At 37.5% G+C, this 18,154-nt stretch overlaps 1 protein-coding gene across 1 annotated transcript in view; it reads right to left on the bottom strand.

Moving 5' to 3' along the window:
• Window positions 1–18,154, bottom strand: part of STAM (signal transducing adaptor molecule) — a 92,378-nt gene that overhangs the window by 71,684 nt on the left and 2,540 nt on the right. Inside the window, exon 2 of the mRNA XM_002918632.4 lies at window positions 2,489–2,573. Coding sequence (XP_002918678.1) covers window positions 2,489–2,573 — 85 coding nt within the window. The remainder of the gene's footprint in view (window positions 1–2,488; window positions 2,574–18,154) is intronic.

Here is an 18,154-nt window from a genome sequence, read left to right as displayed (position 1 = left end):
TCAACAGATGACTGGATTAAGAAGATGTGGTCCATACATACAATGGAATATTACTCAGCCATCAGAAAGAAAGATTATACAATGGAATATTACTCAGCCATCAGAAAGAAAGATTATACAACATTTACAGCAACATGGGACGGGACTGGAGGAGATTATGCTAAGTGAAATAAGTCAAGCAGAGAAAGACAATTATCATATGGTTTCACTCCTTTATGGAACAAAGGAAGATCGGTAGGAGAAGGAAGGGAAGAATGAAGTGGGGGTAAACAGAAGGGGGAATGAACCAAGACAGACTGTGGACTCTGGGAAACAAACGGAGGGCTTCAGAGGAGAGGGGAGTGGGGGATTGGGATAGGCCGGTGATGGGTATTAAGGAGGGACATGTTGCATGGTGCACTGGGTATTATACGCAAATAAGGAATCATGGAACATTGCATCAAAAAATGGGGATGTACTGTATGGTGACCAACATAAGAAAATAAAAATTATTATAAAAAAATATATTTCACGCTAAAGGAATACAATGACAAAAAGCATTTAACTAAGATAGGAAAGCTCTGGCAACTGAAAAGCTTGAGTTGAAAAAAATGGTACTTGGAGGAAAAATAAATGACAAAGAAATGAGTCGGATGACTAGAGGGAGTCAGACAACTCACTGCAGAAGGTAGAGGAGTAATATGATCAGAGCTGTTACAGGGCAACTAGATATAAGATGTGCACAGAAAAGATACGGAAAGAAATGTCAGAAGGTTAATTCGCTAGTCTAGGCATGGTAAGGAATGTCTCAAGTAAAGTGGGACCAACAGAACTAGAGAAAAAGATATAGATATACAGCACACAGTAGCTACACAAATTCCAATTAAATTAAGGAACTGCGGCGCCTGGGTGGCACAGCGGTTAAGCGTCTACCTTCAGCTCAGGGCATGATCCCAGCGTTCTGGGATCGAGCCCCACATCAGGGTCCTCTGCTATGAGCCTGCTTCTTCCTCTCCCACTCCCCCTGCTTGTGTTCCCTCTCTCACTGGCTGTCTCTATCTCTGTCAAATAAATAAATAAAATCGTAAAAAAAAAATTAAAAAAAAAAATAAATTAAGGAACTAACAGGGTCAGAAAGAAAAAGATTCAGTACACTAAAATGTAAAGACAACAAAGGGGATGGATGAGGCCACATTTGGAGACCACACTTTGGGGAACCTGACAAGGGCTGCATGTTACAGGCTGAAGAGGGCTTGACTGAAGCGGTTGAAAGACCCTGAAGACAAACTGTCCTTGCCTGCTTTGTCCAGGTTCAAGAAATTAACTGAGAAGACTTTATAATATCAATACTCTGTGAGATATTTTGGAGGAAGATTGACAGAATTTAGCAAAAGAATTAATGTGGAGGTGACTCTAAGGTTTTAAGTGCAAATGAAATAATCTTGTCATTAACAGACAGGGAACAAAAGAGGGAAAGCAGGTTTAGAGCAAAGAGACATGACTTCAGGTTTCTACATGGTGAGATCAAAGCTTATACAGTATGATATCCAGAAATAATGATGTGTCCACAAGACTAGGGCTATGGTGAGAAAAATCAGAGCTGAAAATATAGATGTCACCCATATAAAGATATGTATAAGTTGTAAGAATTTTTTTAAAAATGTACTAGAAAAGAAGAAAGTATTAGGGAAACAAAACGGATCAAAGAATGTTTAAGAAACTGCCTATATTTAGGGATGAAGGAAGCAGAGCCAAAGAAAGCATCATCAGAGGGTTAAGATTAGCACCACCAGAATCAAGTATAGGGGCACCTGGCTGACTCAACTGGTGAAGCATGCAACTCTTGATCTTGGGGTTATGAGTTCAAGCCCTATGTTGGATGTAGAAGTTGCTTAAAAATAAAATCTTAAAAAAAAAAAAAAGTATAACACAGCAAGGTTCTCTAACAGTTTTCACAGGAAAGTACATAAATAAGACAATATTTTTGTGGCACAAAGGAGTAAATGAGGCTGCTAATAACCAGGTGTTATTAGCCCAGGAATTAAGGAAATTATTAATCTGCATACCAGTTGATCCACTTGTACTGAAAGCTCTGTATTAACAAAAAGGCTTTACGCCAAAAAGTTTAAGATTATACTGTCCTAAACTCTCTTTCTATAGTCACTGATCAGTTAGGTGGAATATTGCAGATATGACAATGAAGCAAAGAACTGAAAACCATGAAACTTGAGAAATCACTAATGGTTTTAAAAGTCAATAGAAAAAGCTAGACTTCAGGAAGCAACTATGGACAAGGATTTAATTAAAATATCAACATTGTTACCAGTTATGTTACCCTAATTGGTTACAGAGAGTAACTTAAATGGGATGTTTCCTCATAGCTTCCTAACAAAAACATTCCTTTTTTAAACTAAATTTTAACTGTAATATGCTTTACCTTCTAACTCTCATTTTATTCATGTTAATAAAGAGAATAAATAAAGATCCTCTGAAACTTTGCAACACTTACCCAGTTCGAGATTGACCGACTTTATCACAAATATCCAAAATGAGGCCCCAATCTTCAGCAGTATTCATCTCACTGGTTGCTTTCTCTGTGTATTATGAAAAGAAATTGCAGAAACATTATTTTTAAAAATCTTTAAGGGGTAAATAATCACATTCAAATGACCAAACTGTGATTAAGAAATCAGAATAGTTCCCAGCAGCCTATTTAACAAGATGGTCAAGTACATATTCAATGATGTAATGAGCACTGGGTGTTACATGCTACTGATGAATCACTAAATTCTACCCCTGAAACTAATAAACACTATGTGTTAACTAAATTGAATTTAAATTAAAAAAAATATATTTTTTAAATAAAAAATTAAAAAATCTTTAAAAAGGAAAAAAGAAAAAAGAAATAAGCCATTGATAGGACACCTGGGTGGCTCAGTTGGTTAAGCATTTGACTCTTGATTTTGGCTCAAGTTTTGATCTCAGGGTCCTGAGATTGAGCCCCACATCTGACTCCATGCTCAGTGCGGAGTCTGCTTGTCCCTCTTCCTCTGCTCCTCCCCACGCACCTGCTCGTGCACACGTACTCTCTCTCTCTCAAATAAATAAATGAATAAATAAAATCTTAAAAAAGAAAGAGAAATAGGCCATTGATACTTATTTATAAAAAACAACAACAACAAAAAACTACATACAGGTCTATTCCCTTCTCCAAGAAGAAAGACTAAAAAAAGAAATACTTTCATTATCAAATAATTCTTAGCTTTACTTGCCAATAAAGAAACATGACAAGGCACAAATCTCTATGAAAATGTTTCAGGCAATTAAATTAATTAATTATATGATTTTGTTGATTTTCGTGTCTGACATGGGGAAGGAGGAAAATGAACAAAAGAAACCAAGCTTTAACTGAGTGAATGAACGAGTAAATGAAAACTTAGCAAATTAAAAACCATCAACAGAGGTATCACAGACGGAGCCCAATCATCTAAGGCAAACACACAAGGATAAAGAAAACATGAGAAGCAAGAACAGCAACAATATCTCAAAAACTATGTAACAATATAGATATATGGTACCTACTTAGAAGACCCAAAAAAGGTGCATAATACACTGGCAGTAACAAAAAAGCTTAAGAACCAGACTGTTTTACACCACTGAATTCTCAGAAAAGTCAAGTACTGGTAGCAGAAGGAAATGCCTGGAGTTGACAGTGGAGAAGAAAGAGGGCTTACAATGGATTAATGCTGTTGTAAGTGTGTAGGTAGGTACCTACTTCGCCTTCCTTACTCAAGAGCTCTGGCAACCACCTCTCCCCAACCCACCTGAGCAAATGAGTGAAGATTTGCTTTCTGGAAATAAAGCAAAGTTTTTCTAGACAAGGAGACACAAAGCATAGTTGAGACATAAGCACCAAAAATAAGGAATTACTTCCAGTTTCCGGTACAGCATTTAAGGAACTTGGAAGTTACCACTCCATCCAATAAGTAAAAAGCTGAATAAAGTGAAAAATAAACAACTCTTCTGAGATCCTTCAGAAGTGACGTCACAGGGCAAATGCTGTCCCCAAAACTAGAGACACAGACAGACGGATACACAGAATGACAATTTAAAAGAGCAGAAACCCATAAGCAGAAATAACACCAAGAACCAGTACCACAGATCTAAGCAGTAACAGACAAACTGCTGGAGGCTAAGTGCGCACAATCCTGAAAGCTAAAATCCAAGGGGACCCAGACTTAGGGGATTTCTCACATTTTTGTAAATTTTATTTTCATGAGCTCTCCCAGGATCTCAAGGTAAATATCAGAGAAAACTTCCTATTTTTCAGCAAGGGGAGCAGGACAATAACTATTGTGAGATACACCAGAGCATTCTCTTCTTAACAAGGCCACTTGTTAATTATTTTAACCAGCACCTAACCAACTAGGGTTTTACCAGAGATTAACCCACCTCAGGTAAGGGAAATTCCCAACTCCAACCTGCTCCAGCCTTCCATGTGGAAGAAGGGTAATACCCAATTTCAGCCCAACTAGCCATCTTTGCCCACCTAAGAGGGGGAAGCTGAGAAGCATGTGAGAAATTCACACCCCAGGGGCAAAGGGTCACTTTAAAAGACTGAGACCTAATCACCAAACTATAGAACACTTCTTACCTAATGCCTTACTATTATGCCATTAAAGAAGTGTTCCTTTTTTTTTTTTTAAAGGATGGTGTTTCTTTCAGCAAACCGCACTATTAGGGCAAAAAACACAGTGTGAAGAGTAAGCATCAGAACCAGATTCACACATGACACGAATGCTGGAGTTATCAGACCAGGAATTTCAAAAACTATAATTAATATGCTAAGAGCTCTAATGGAAATAGGAGACGACATGCAAGAACAGATAAAGAAAATAAGCACGGGGCGCCTGGGTGGCTCAGTCGTTAAGCGTCTGCCTTCGGCTCACGACGTGATCCCGGAGTTCTGGGATCCAGCCCCACATCAGGCTCTTCTGCTGGGAGCCTACTTCTTCCTCTCCCACTCCCCCTGCTGTGTTCCCTCTCTCGCTGGCTGTCTCTCTGTCACATAAATAAATTTTAAAAATCTTTAAAAAAATAAATAAAACTGCTAAAAATCAACGATAAAGAAAAAAATGGGAAAACAAAAAAAGACAGAAGAAAAACACCTTACCTATCCAGAAGTAAACATAAGAATTACATCTGACATCTCAGAAAGCATGCAACCAAGGAGGAAATGGAATGAAACAGTGTTGAGAGAAAATAACCACCAACCTATTATTTATGTACCCTGTGAAATTATTCTTCAAAAGGAAAGGAGAAATAAAGCCTTTCTCAAACAAAAAACCATTAAGAAAATTTGTTGCCAATAAACTGACCTTGCAAAAAAAAAAATGTTAGAAAAAAAAAGTTCTTCAGAGGAAAGAAAATGATATAGGAGGTGTGTGTGTGTTTCCATGTAAGTGAAATAAATGACAGCAAGGATATCAGGAACAGGAGAGAGGAACTGGGAATATTTTGTTATTCATTTTACTTGCCTGCACTACCAGTGAAGTGGTATAATATCTGAAAGTGGATTTGGGTTACTTTTAAATGTACATTGCAAACTCTAGCGCAACCACTAAAAATAACAAAAACAGAAGTATAATTGATATGCTACAAAAGAAAGAAGACTGAATCATATGAAATGCACCAAGGCACACCTGAGTGGCTCAGGCAGTTAAGAGTTTGCCTTTGGCTCAGGTCATGATCCCAGGGTCCTGGGATCGAGTCCCACATTGAGCTCCCTGATCAGCAGAGAGCCTGCTGCTCCCCCTGCTTATGCCCTCTCTCTTGCTCTCTCTCTCTGACAAATAAATGAATAAAATTAAAAAAAAAAAAAAGAAATGCTCCATTAAAATCATGAAAAAAAAAAGAGAAAGAAAAAATAGGAACAAAGAACAAGGGCTACAACTAGAAAACTTTAACAGATATAGTAGATATTAATGCAACAATATCAATAATCACTTTAACTGTTAGTGGTCTAAATACAAATATTGCCACAGTGATCAAAACAAAATGCAATTATATGTTGTCCACAGGAAGCCCACTTTAAATATAAAGACACATATACATTAAAAGTAAAGAGACGGAGAAAGAGAACCATGCCAACACCAATTAATAGAAAAATCAATACAACCAAAAGTTGGTTCTTTGAAAAGATCAATAAAATTGACAGACGGTTGAAAAGAAAAGAAGAGAGAAAGAAGATACAAACTACTAATATCAGAAATGAAAGAGGGGATATCACTAAAGATTTCATGGACATTAAAAGGATATTATATGAAAACTACAATGGTTCTTGAGGGGATACTACTGAGGGGATTATGAGAACCTCTAATTTACAGCCAATCAGTAAGAAGCACATGACATATCCTGGACTTTGGCATCTGAAGTGGACAGTGAGGGCAGTCTTGTGGGACTGAGCCCTAAACCTGTGGGAGCTGACAATATTTATAGTTAGATAGACAGTGTCAGAATTGAGTTAAATTTGTGGGACACTGGACAGTGTCCACTGAGAATCAGAGAACTGCTCAGTGGTGTGGGAAAAACACACATTAGAATTATGAACTCTATGCCCACAAATTTGATAACCTAGATAAAATGGATCAATTCCTTGAAAGAAACATGTCAAAATACACACAAAAATAGACACTCTGTAGAGGCCTATGTCTATTAAAGAAATTGAACTAATAATTAATAACCTTCCAAAACAGACAGAATTAGGCACAGACAGGTTAGTGGTAATTTCTACCAAACATTTAAGGAAGAAATTATACCAATTCTCTCCAATCTCATTTAGAAGACGGAAGCAGAAAATACTTCATTCTATGAGAGCACAGTACCTAGTACCAAAACCAAAGACATTATTAGGAACGAAAACTATCCTTAACAAAATATTAGGCAAATCAAATCCAACAATATAAAAAAAGAACTCTACATCACAACCACATGGGATTTATCCCAGGTAAGCAATGCTGGCTCAGTATTCAAAAATCAATAAACGTAACCTATCTCATCAACAGCTAAAGAAAAATCACATGATCTTATCAATAAACTCAGAAAAAGCAACTGACAAAGTCCCAAACTCATGATAAAAATTCTCAGTAAACTAGGGATAACAGGGAACTTCCTCAACTTGATAAAGAACATCTACGAAATATCTATAGCTAATATGTTTAATGGTGAGAAACTAGTAGAAGCTTTACCACTTAGATCAGAAACAAGGTAAGGATGTCTTCTCTCACCATACCTTTTCACCAGCATACTCGAAGTCCTAGCTAACGCATAAGGACAAGATAAAGATATTAAAGGTACAAAGATTAGGAGGGAAGAAATAAACTTGTTTTTCCTCACAGACAACATGTTCATCTATGAAGAAAATCCAAAAATATCAACAACAACAAAAAACTGGAACTAAAAAATGAGGGGCACCTGGGTGGCTCAGTTGGTTAAGCCTCTGACTCTGGTTTCGGCTCAGGTCATGATCTCAGGGGCTGGAGATCAGCCCCCACCCCCACCCCACCAGGCTCCCCGCTCTGCAGGGAGTCTGCTTCCCTTCTCTCTCTTCCTCTGCTCCTCCCCCACTCCTGCGCTCTCTCTCAAGTAAAGAAATATATCTTTAAAAAAAAAAATGACTTTGGCAAAATTGTACAAGGTTGATTGTACAAAAGTCAGCAACTTTCCTATATATTAGCAACAAACTGTAATTTTAAATTAAAAACAAAATACCATTTATATTAGTACTCAAATAAAATACTTAAGTATAAGTCTACAAAATACATATAAAATCTATATGCCGAAAACTACAAAACTCTGATGGAAGAAATCAAAGAATTAAATAAATGGAAAAACAGTCCATGTTCATGAATGTCTACAGCAGCTTTATTCATAATCACCAAAACTTGGAAGCAAACATGATGTCCTTCAGTAGGTGAAGGGATAAACTAAGGTACATCAGAACAATGAAATATTATTCAGTGCAAAAAAAAAAAAATGAAGAAGTCATGAAAAGACAAGGGAACTTTAGAGGCACACTACTAAGCGAAAGGAGCCAATCTGAAAAGGTAGATAATCCATGTTTCTAACCATGTAACATTCTAGAAAAGGCAAAAATATGGAGACAGTTTAAAAAAAAATCAGTGGTTACCAGGGGTTGGAGGGAGGACAAGATGAACAGGTGGAGCACAGAGAATTTGCCAGGCAGTGAAACTACTCTGTACAGAATGGTAGACACACGTTACTATATATTTGTCAAAACCCTTATATGATACAACACCAAGAGTGAATGCTAATGTAAGCTATGGACTTTGGGCGATGTTGATGGGTATTTGTGGGTTAATAGATTGTAACAAATATACCACTCTGGTGCAGAATGCTGATAGTTGGGGAAGCTGTGCATATGTGGCAACAGGAGGGATACAGGAAATCTCTGTACCTTCTGCTTAATTTTTCTGTGTCTCTAAAACCACTCTAAAATATAAAGTCCATTTGTTAAAAATTAATAAAGGAATTAAGCAACTATGTGAATGTTGATACCTGCTGTGCAGAAAAGAGTTAATAGAGAGAGCTGACCAGTATCCTTTAAAAGGCCTGTTTACACATTGCCTGGTGAATAGGAACTTGGATTTAGGAAGAGTTCTCACCATTCTCAGAACTGAGAACACTGGTTCCCTATGTCTAAACTGTTTGTACAGACAATATAGTTTATACTGAATACCTGCTTTCCTTCTGGGAGTCTGAAGTTCGGGTATGTGTCAAGCAGAATATGCCTACAAGATCAGCTCCCAAGAAAAACCCCAAGCACTGAGTCTAATGAATGTCCCTGGATGCAACATTCCACACATGTTGCCACAACTCACTGCTGGGGGAATTGAGCATGTCTTATTTGGAAGACATTAAGCATGTCTTCACTGGAAGAGGAGCCAAGGAAGCTTATGCCTGGTATTCCCAGACTTCACCCATGTGCCCTTTCACTTTGCTGATTGCATTTTGGGTCCTTTCACTGTAATAAATCATAGCTGTAACTATAACTGAGTCCTGTAAATCCTAGTGAATCCTAGAACTGGGAAGGTGGGAGGGTGGTCCTGAGGTCCCACCCACCCCCATCAAATACCTGCCCTCTCAGAAATTATTCTATTTCACCCCTCACCTTCATTCGTACCTTCACCCTCAGAGAGATTACAGGACTCTTCTCTGGGGATTCCAGGTCAGCCAGAGAGGAAACACTTAAAGATAACATAGTGACATGGAGGGACAGAGAGAAGTTCCACAGTAAATGGCATACCACATCAACTTACGAAGTTCAACCAATAAGACCTAACCACATGATCATAGCTTCCAAAGAGCTTTCTATTTCTCTAATCCAAGGATTATCAGCTATCTGAGAAAATCTTCTAACATAGAAGATAAAGGAAAAGACAAACAAAACAGACAAATACAGCAAAAAAGAAAACAGAGTAAGGCACGTTAGAAAAAACAAGAGCCTATGTAGGAGGGAAAAACTTCAAAAGAAATCACTATTATCTTCTGAAACAAAAGCTATACAGAAGTAGAAGGTAACCTGTCTTGACTGGAAGACTGTAACTCAAAGAATAGCATCACCATGATCCCCACTAATATTTTCATTTTTTTAAACCTGAGGTGGGTTGGAGGCCTGATCCATAACGAGATTCTCACCTGTAAGGGTTAGTCTTGGTGAAGACAGTGAAATTCCTGCTCCCTACTTCCCTTCAAAACCCTGCTGCCTAGTTCAACAGACAATGATACTCATTTCCCCATCTTGATCTGGTACTGAGAGCTGGAGATTTAAAGCAGAAAATAGCAAGCAGCCAGTTCTGTCCAAACTCTACGTAGGCTAATAATTCCTGATCCATAGCACAGCCCCAAGAGATAGAGCAACACCTACCAATTAGTCATTGCCACTAGAGAATTAGAGTAAGTATCTAATAAGGCGACAGTGGGTGATAACCAATGAGTAGTGGGTACCTATGCCTAGTCATCCTACCATCTTGTATTCCCACAAATTCCTTGTATAAGAATACAAATATCTAAGACATCTAAGATCTTGGAAAGGTGACTTATCTGCAGGAAATAATAATATTTAGACAGACATTCAATAAAATGGAGTAAGTTTCTAATCTATGCCAGGCCCCATCTGAAGTAGATTAGACTCTAAAAAAAGAAATGAAACCAGCAGATAGAGACCTAAATAGATGATAGAAAAAGTGTTACAGAAAAAAATGGAAAGCCTGAAGCAAGCTGAAAAAAAAAGGTAAAGACCTGGGGGGAGAGAAAAAGAGAATTAAGAAAGGTTTCTTGATATACTTAGAAACTAAGAAGAGAACAAGATTAATAATAAACTCGTTTATTTCTTTTAAGTAGTGAATATACAGTAGCGTATAATAAAGAATAAAGTTATGAAAACAGAAGTATAACAAAGAATCTAGGCTGGCTACAATAGAAACTGCTTTGTAAAAGGTGGGAACCACTCAAAAACCTAAAATACAAGATGAGGTGTTTGTATTAAATCTAAAAACAGGGAACCAAGATAATTTCCAGCAAGGAAATAATCTAATCAGAACTGGACTTTCAGAAAGGGGGGGAAAAAAAACAAACAAAAAAAACCAATCTACTGTCCATATGTGAAAATGGTTTGCATGAGGGAAAAGAAGAAAACATAATGAGAAACTAACATTACTCTTGAAACTAAACGCATTACTTAGAAAGCAAATGTTGAAATGCTATTTAATTTCATTCAGGCTGCAGGGTGTACCAAAAGGATAACTGAGTCAAATTTACCTGTCATTGTTCAAGCTTCCATAATAGACTATAAATCCCTTGAAAATAATAACAATTTCTACTTTGCTCAATTCTTTTGATATTCATGCTCTCAGCCTAAATACTAAATACTAAATAAATACTAAATCCACTCATGTAATCACAGTATGAATCCATATAACTCACAGAAACACATACACCTTTAATAGCATCTACTTCAGTGATTCTCAAATTTTACTTTTCAGTGTGGAAAACCCTCTACAATGCAACTGTGATACTACCCATCTGGAGTTGCTGCTGTTCACAGGTTAAGGGCACAGAACTACACAAGTTTCCCCACTTTAAAAACACAAGCAACAACTTCTGGGGTTCCCAGGTGACATGAACTTCTGACCAACTGGCTAAAAAATCAGGAGTTTCCATTATCCCCTCATGTTCATTAATTCACTATAACAACTCACAGAACTCAGAAAAGCATTATGATTACAATTTTATTACAAAAGATACAAATCTGAACCAGCCAATGAAGAGATGCATAGGATTAAGGTCTGGGACAATACCAAACCCAAAGCTTCTGTGCCCTCAGGACGCATCATCCTCTGCGCACATCAATGTATATCACCAACCAGGAGACTCAACCAAGGTTTGGTGTCTAAAATTTTTATTGGCATTTCATTATGAAGGTATGATCGGCTACCTCCTGGAACTCAATCTCCAGGCCTCCTACCCGTCCCTGGAGGTCTGGCTAATATCATATGACTGAAAGTCCCAACCATCTAATCACAAGGCTAAAGGCCTTCTAGAGTGACCAGCTTCCACACTGAATCATCTCATTAGAATAAACTAAAATATTGTCCAAGGAGCCCTTCTTGAATAAGATGCTCCTATCACTCAAGAAATTCCAAAGATTTAGAGGCTCCCTCTCAGTAAACAGGGATTGAAGTCAAAGATTGACTTCAAAGCTTTGAAAGATAGGGATGATCCTCTTGTTAGGGGCTAATGCAGCTGGTGACTTTAAGTTGAAGCCAATGCTCATTTATCATTGCAAAAATCCTAGGGCCCTTAAAATTATGCTAAATCTACTGTGCCTTTGCTCTATATATGGAATAAAGCCTGGAAGACAGCACATCTGTTTACAACATGGTTTACTGAATAGTTTAGCCCACTGTTAAGACCTATTGCTCAGAAAAACAGATATTCCTTTCAAAATCTAACTGCTCACTGACAATGCACCTGACCACCCAAAAGCTCTGACAGACATGTACAATGAGATTAATGTTGTTTCCAGGTCTGTTAACACCACATTCATTCTGCAGCACGTGGATCAAGGAGTCATTTTGACTTTCAAGTCTTATTATTTAAGAAATACATTTCCTGTGGCACTGGGTGGCTCAGTCGGTTGAGTGTCTGACTTCAGCTCAGGTCGTGATTTCGGGGTCCTGGCATTGAGCCCTGAGTTGGGCTCCGTGCTCAGCAGGGATCTGCTTGTCCCTCTCCCTCTGCCCCTAACCCCCCTCATGCCCTCTCTCTCTCTCTCTCAAATAAGTAAAATTGAAAAAAATATATATATAATATATATATAGCTATAACGCTATAGCTGCCATAGATACGAATTCCTCTGATGGACCCGGGCAAAGTAAACTGAAAACCTGGGAAGGATTCACCGTTCTAGATGCCAGTAAGAACATTCACAATACGCAGGAAGGTCAAAAGATCAACCTGAATAAAAGCTTGGAAGAAGGTGATTCCAGCCATCATGGATGACTTTGAGGGGATCAAGACCTCAGTTGAGGAAGTAACTGCAGATGAGGTGGAAATAGCAAGAGAACTAGAATCAGAAGTGGAGCCTGAAGATGTGGCTGAACTGTTGCAATTTCATAATACAATATGAACAGATGAGGAGTTGCTTCTTATGAATAAGCAAAGAAAGTGGTTTCTCGAGGTGGAATCTACTAGAAGATGCTGTGAAAACTGTTGAAATGCGACAAAGGGTTTGACTATTACATAAACTTAGTTGATAAAGCAGCAACAGAGTTTGAGAGGATTGATTCTAATTTTGAAATAAGTTCTACTATGGGTAAAATGCTGTCAAACAGCATTGCATGCTACCAACAAATAGTTCAATGCAAGGAAGAGCCAATCGACGTGGCAAACTTCGTTGCTGTTTTAAGAAATTGCCACTGCCACCTCAATCTTCAGCAACCACCACTCTGATCAGTCAGTAGCTATCAACATCAAGGTAAGACCCTCAGCTAGCAAAAAGATTATCACTTAATGAAAGCTCAGATGATGGTTAGCATTTTTTAAGCAATAAAGTATTTTTTAACTAAGGCATATACTTTTTTTTAGACAAAATGCTATTGCATACTTAACAAGCTACTGTATAATGTAAACATAACTTTTATATGCACTGGGAAACAAAATTCATTTGACTCTCTTTACTGCAATATTTGCTTTACTGCGGTGATCTGAAACAGAATGAGCAAGATCTCCCAGGTATGCCTATACTCAAAAGGAGAAGATTAAGAAATCTGCCTAGCAATATCCAGAAAAACATGCACAGCCTCATTTGAATTTCAACAGTCTTCGCAACAAATTGGAGAACTTTTTCTGATAAGCAGCTACTTTTGATTTTCTCATTTATAACTGTCAAAGATTTGATTAGGAGAGAAATGCTGACAGGATGACTGCCCATTGTGTTCTGGCTATAGGAAAAAAAAAAAGGTCAATCAGCTTAGAGATGTAACAGTTCATCAAAAATGACTAATGGAGAAGGCAAGTCTTAAATTATTATCTTTTTGAGATTATGGTTATCAATTTTTCCAAAATGTTTCATCTAATGTTCCTATTCCCCTGACCACCAGAAACTGTACTTACAAAGAAAAACAATCTGAAGCTCTACTAACCAGAAAGGAAGTAGGCGTCAAAGGAACAGCATGGAAGCATCTCAGAGAAAAGCACAAGATAGAAATGAAAACCTAAAAAGCTATACAAGGAATACTTTACAGGAGAAGTAAAATCAAAACAGAAGAAACAATGAGTACAATTTCTTAACCCAATGGTCATTAGACTTTTAACAGACCTGTATTCTAAAATTTTCACATTTCTCCCCTGAGCATGTTTTCATAGCAACTGATTCCACCCCTTAGAATCTGAGTAGCCTCTAGAGGCTCCATAGGTATTTCTAACTTTATTATAAGAGACGCTAAAATGTTTCCATTGCTTACTACACACCAAATACTGTGTTAAGTGCTTTATATGCATCATATCCTTAAAACAAGCCTAATCAAGACTAATGAAGAGAAGGCTATGTCAGGCCAGAGGATCCACACCTAAAAAAGTAGCAGTATAAAACCAACAAGGAAATATGCCTTGAGAAACATAGTGGAAGGTAAGGCTGAAAGGGTAAAAAAGGAGCTAAGTGCTAAAAGGTCTTACATGCCATGCTGTAAAGTTCAAATTCCTATGAAAGTTGTAGATTCACTGAAATGCTTTAATCAGAGGAGATATATGGTTATATTACCTTTCAGAAATATGATCAGCCACCTAGAAAATGATTAGGGACAGACTGGAGGCAGGGATAACAGAAGCTACTGTACTAATCTAAGAGTTCAGGGATCTAAGCCTGCCCTAGCAGCAGCAATGAAAATAGAAAGTATGGGAGGCATGAATTGAGGAAAAATAAATGTGGATTCACGAGCTTATTAGGAAGATAAAGCATAGAGACTACAGCAACACCAAATCCTTGAGGGCACGTTCAGTGTGCCTGGCACATAGACGACAGTATGTGTCTGTTGTCTGGAATGTAGAAAATTACAACTACAGAAGTCAAGAATGACTCCCAGAATCTTGACATGTGTGACTAAAATGAAGTACCAGTAATCAGAAGAGAGGAAAAGCATACTTGAGAAAAGTTTGAATATGATTTTGAACATGAATCTGAAGCATAATCATCTCCAATAAAGAATTAGAATGTCGTGTGTTTTTATAAGTATTTCTCATAGCAACTCCATGGGGTAGACATTTTAATCCCTATTTACAAAAGTGGAAAGTGAACTTAGATGGCTTCTGTACTTGCCCATACTGTGCCCATTTACTAACAGCAAATGCCACACCTGCAATTTAAACCCAAAGCCCAAAGTCTTTCCATCACACCACACTCTAGGAGAATAAATGCAGCATTAACATTTATGAAAATTAAACTGGCTATGGTTTATAATACTGAAGAGACTAGAAAAATAGACTAAAACCATGGCCAAGTCTATAAGATATGAACTGGTCCAAAGTACTCTGATTAGGAATGCAAAAAAATACTATTACAAAAACAAAGATATGATGATTTAGCAGAGGCAGGGTAATGATTCAAAGATACCCCTAGGGTTTCAAATCAGGATAACTAGAACACTGTAAAATTACCATATAATCAAAGTAGAATTAGACTGGAAACTAACTTCGGTTTTCTGATAGATTGATTTCTAGGTGATAACACCAAAAAGATACAAGACTGGAGATGCAAAAAAAAAAAAAAAATCAGTATTTATTATTTGATAAATACTTATTGAGTACTTACTGTGTATCAGATACTGTCCCTATGTATTGCGGATAGAAATGAAAAGCTCTCATCCTGTGGAGTTTATACTCCATACAGGAGACAATTAATCCATTAATTAATGTCAGGTAGTTGAGTACCATAAAGAAAAATGAAATAGATCAAGTTAACAGAGTGAGGGAGTAAAAATGGATTTTTTTTTTTTTACAGTAGGTAATTAGGGAAAGCCTCTCTTAGAAACTCATTTGAACAGTCTTGAATGATGTAATGGACATCAAGATCTTCAAATGCCCAGGGGAAGAACACTGCAAGAAAAGAAGACAGCAAAGAGATAAAGGCAGGAATAACCTTGGAGTGGTCAGACCCAAGAAGCTTAGAATGAGAGAGTGTGCGGTCAAAATCATATCAAGACACAAGAAGGGGCCTATTTATAAACCATGATAAGGAATTTGCATTTCCCTGTAAGTGGGATGGGGAGCTACTGGAGGTTTCTGAACAGGTAAGTAGTATTATCTAAGATTTTTAAAAAATCACTGACCTTTGTATATAAGAACTGACTATAGGGTGCAAGCGTGTAGCCCAACTATAAACCTCTTGCCACAGTCTAAGAAAGAGATATCAATGACTGGAGGGAGATAATAGAGGTAAGGTAAGGAGAAGTGCCGAAATTTTGGATATATTTTAAAGTAGAACCAAAAGATCTTACTGATAGAATGGATGTGGAATGTGAAAAAAGAAAAAACCATGATAACTCCTAGACATCAGAGATGAGTGACAGGAAATAGCGATGGTCCATCTAAATGAAATAGGCAAGGATGAAGAAATGAAGACGTTTAGTTAAGAAAACTAAGAACCATTTATCACTATATCCCACATTAAAGATAAGGAAACGGAGGCACAGTGTCACTGCTGATAAGCAGCAAAGTTAGGAAATGAATTCAAGCAGTATAGCTCCAGAGTCTGAATTCTTAACACTAAACGAAACTGCGTAGTAAGACAGCAAGGGGGAAAATGTCAAAAGAATTTCTAGAACTGAGCCTGAGGCTTGGTTCAACATTTGGAAGCCACAAAAAGGAGAGGCCAAAAAGACTAAAAAGGAGCTAAGAAGACAATCAGAAAAAGTTTGGTGTCCCGGAAAATAAGTGAATGAAGTATATCAAAGAGGAAAGCTAAGAGATCAACAGAGAAATAGACTAGGAACTGACCATTAGATTTGGCAAGATGGAAGTCACTAGGGACTCTGAAATAAAAACTTGATGGAATAAGCTATCATTATAATTCAAGTTGAACTGAGCAAGAAATACAACATCCAAAATGAGATTCATGTATTCAAAAAATGTTTGCTGAATGTCTTATTAGTGGTCTACATGCTTGGATATAGTATTGAGCAAAATCCCTCTCCTCATGGAGTTCACATTTTAACAACACATTTCAGCATTTCTTACAGGAAAAAGCTATGGCCAGTATTTTGCCTCTTTGTATAAAATGTTACATTACATAAATGTGTGAATTACTGATTCACCAATTCAGTTTATGAATAAAACCAGAGACAGTTAATTTTGAAGAAATATAAATGTATACAATGTTAAGTGATAATTAAATCAAGTGACTTAGTATGACTACTTTAATGTCACATACTCATTGATGGACAAAGTGAGAAGGAATATTGTTAAATTTATTCTACACACCATATTTTATATACTTTACTAGTAAAAAAAATTAACATGGGAGTCTATTGGACTCTTTCCAAGTATTATTCACTGGGAGTCTCTGACAGGTCTCCTCAGGATAACCTCTCGTATTTTCATATATGGATCATGAGAAGCAAATTGATGCAAACACCAGAACCTGACTAACTTTAAAAGGTAAGCTTTCCTGGAGCAAAAGAATGTCCTTACAGGGGGCGCCTGGGTGGCTCAGTCGTTAAGCATCTGCCTTTGGCTCAGGGCCTGATCCCAGGGTCCTGGAATCGAGCCCCGCACCAGGCTCCCTGCTCTCCTGGGACCTGCTTCTTCCTCTCCCATTCCCCCTGTTTGTGTTCCCTCTCTCGCTGGCTGTCTCTCTCTCTCTCTCAAATAAATAAATGAGATCTTAAAAAAAAATAAAGAATGTCCTTACAATTAAAGAGCTTACTGTTTAGCAGGCTCAAGTGAGACAGTCTCAATTAAACAAACATTTATTAGGCACCTGCTATGTAGCAACTAACAAAATAATTAAGGAGCATAATACAGGGTATAACTATCTTTAATACCAAATAATTTGGTAAAGACAAAGTGTTGCAAGAGTTTGGAAAAGGGGGAAGATTACAGTGGGCTAAAAGAGTGGTCTGGGAGCTATTCTGTGCCCCCAGGGGACATTTAGTAATGTCTGGTAACTTTTAGAATCATGGGGGGCAGCACTGGTAGAGGTCAGGCAGGCTGCTAAACACCTTTTATTGCACAGGATAGACCTCCACAACAAAGATATTTATCTCGTCCGAAATGTCAATAGTGTCACTACTGAGAAATCCTAGGCAAGAGTAATCAGGAAATGATTCAATAACGAGCTGGACTGAGTTGGCATTTAATCATGAGCACATGTAGGTACATGTAGAAATGTACAAGAAATAAATTAGAAGTGAAAGCATAAAAGCTCAAAGAGCCTATGTTTGAACTGACTGGTGTAGGTACTGGGAAAGAGTTTGACATTAAGAAATTTATTTAAACCCAATGGAAATGTGTGTTTAAAAGTCAGCAGAATATAAAAGTGAAGGTAGTTGGAAACTAGATTATATACGGCCATGAAAACTAGATAAAAGTTCTGGAAACA

This window comes from Ailuropoda melanoleuca, chromosome 15 (assembly GCF_002007445.2).
Source record: "Ailuropoda melanoleuca isolate Jingjing chromosome 15, ASM200744v2, whole genome shotgun sequence".
In the NCBI taxonomy this organism is placed as follows: Eukaryota; Metazoa; Chordata; class Mammalia; order Carnivora; family Ursidae; genus Ailuropoda; species Ailuropoda melanoleuca.
Note: the sequence above shows the minus strand (reverse complement) of the source record. Positions and strands in the feature narration are given on the sequence as shown.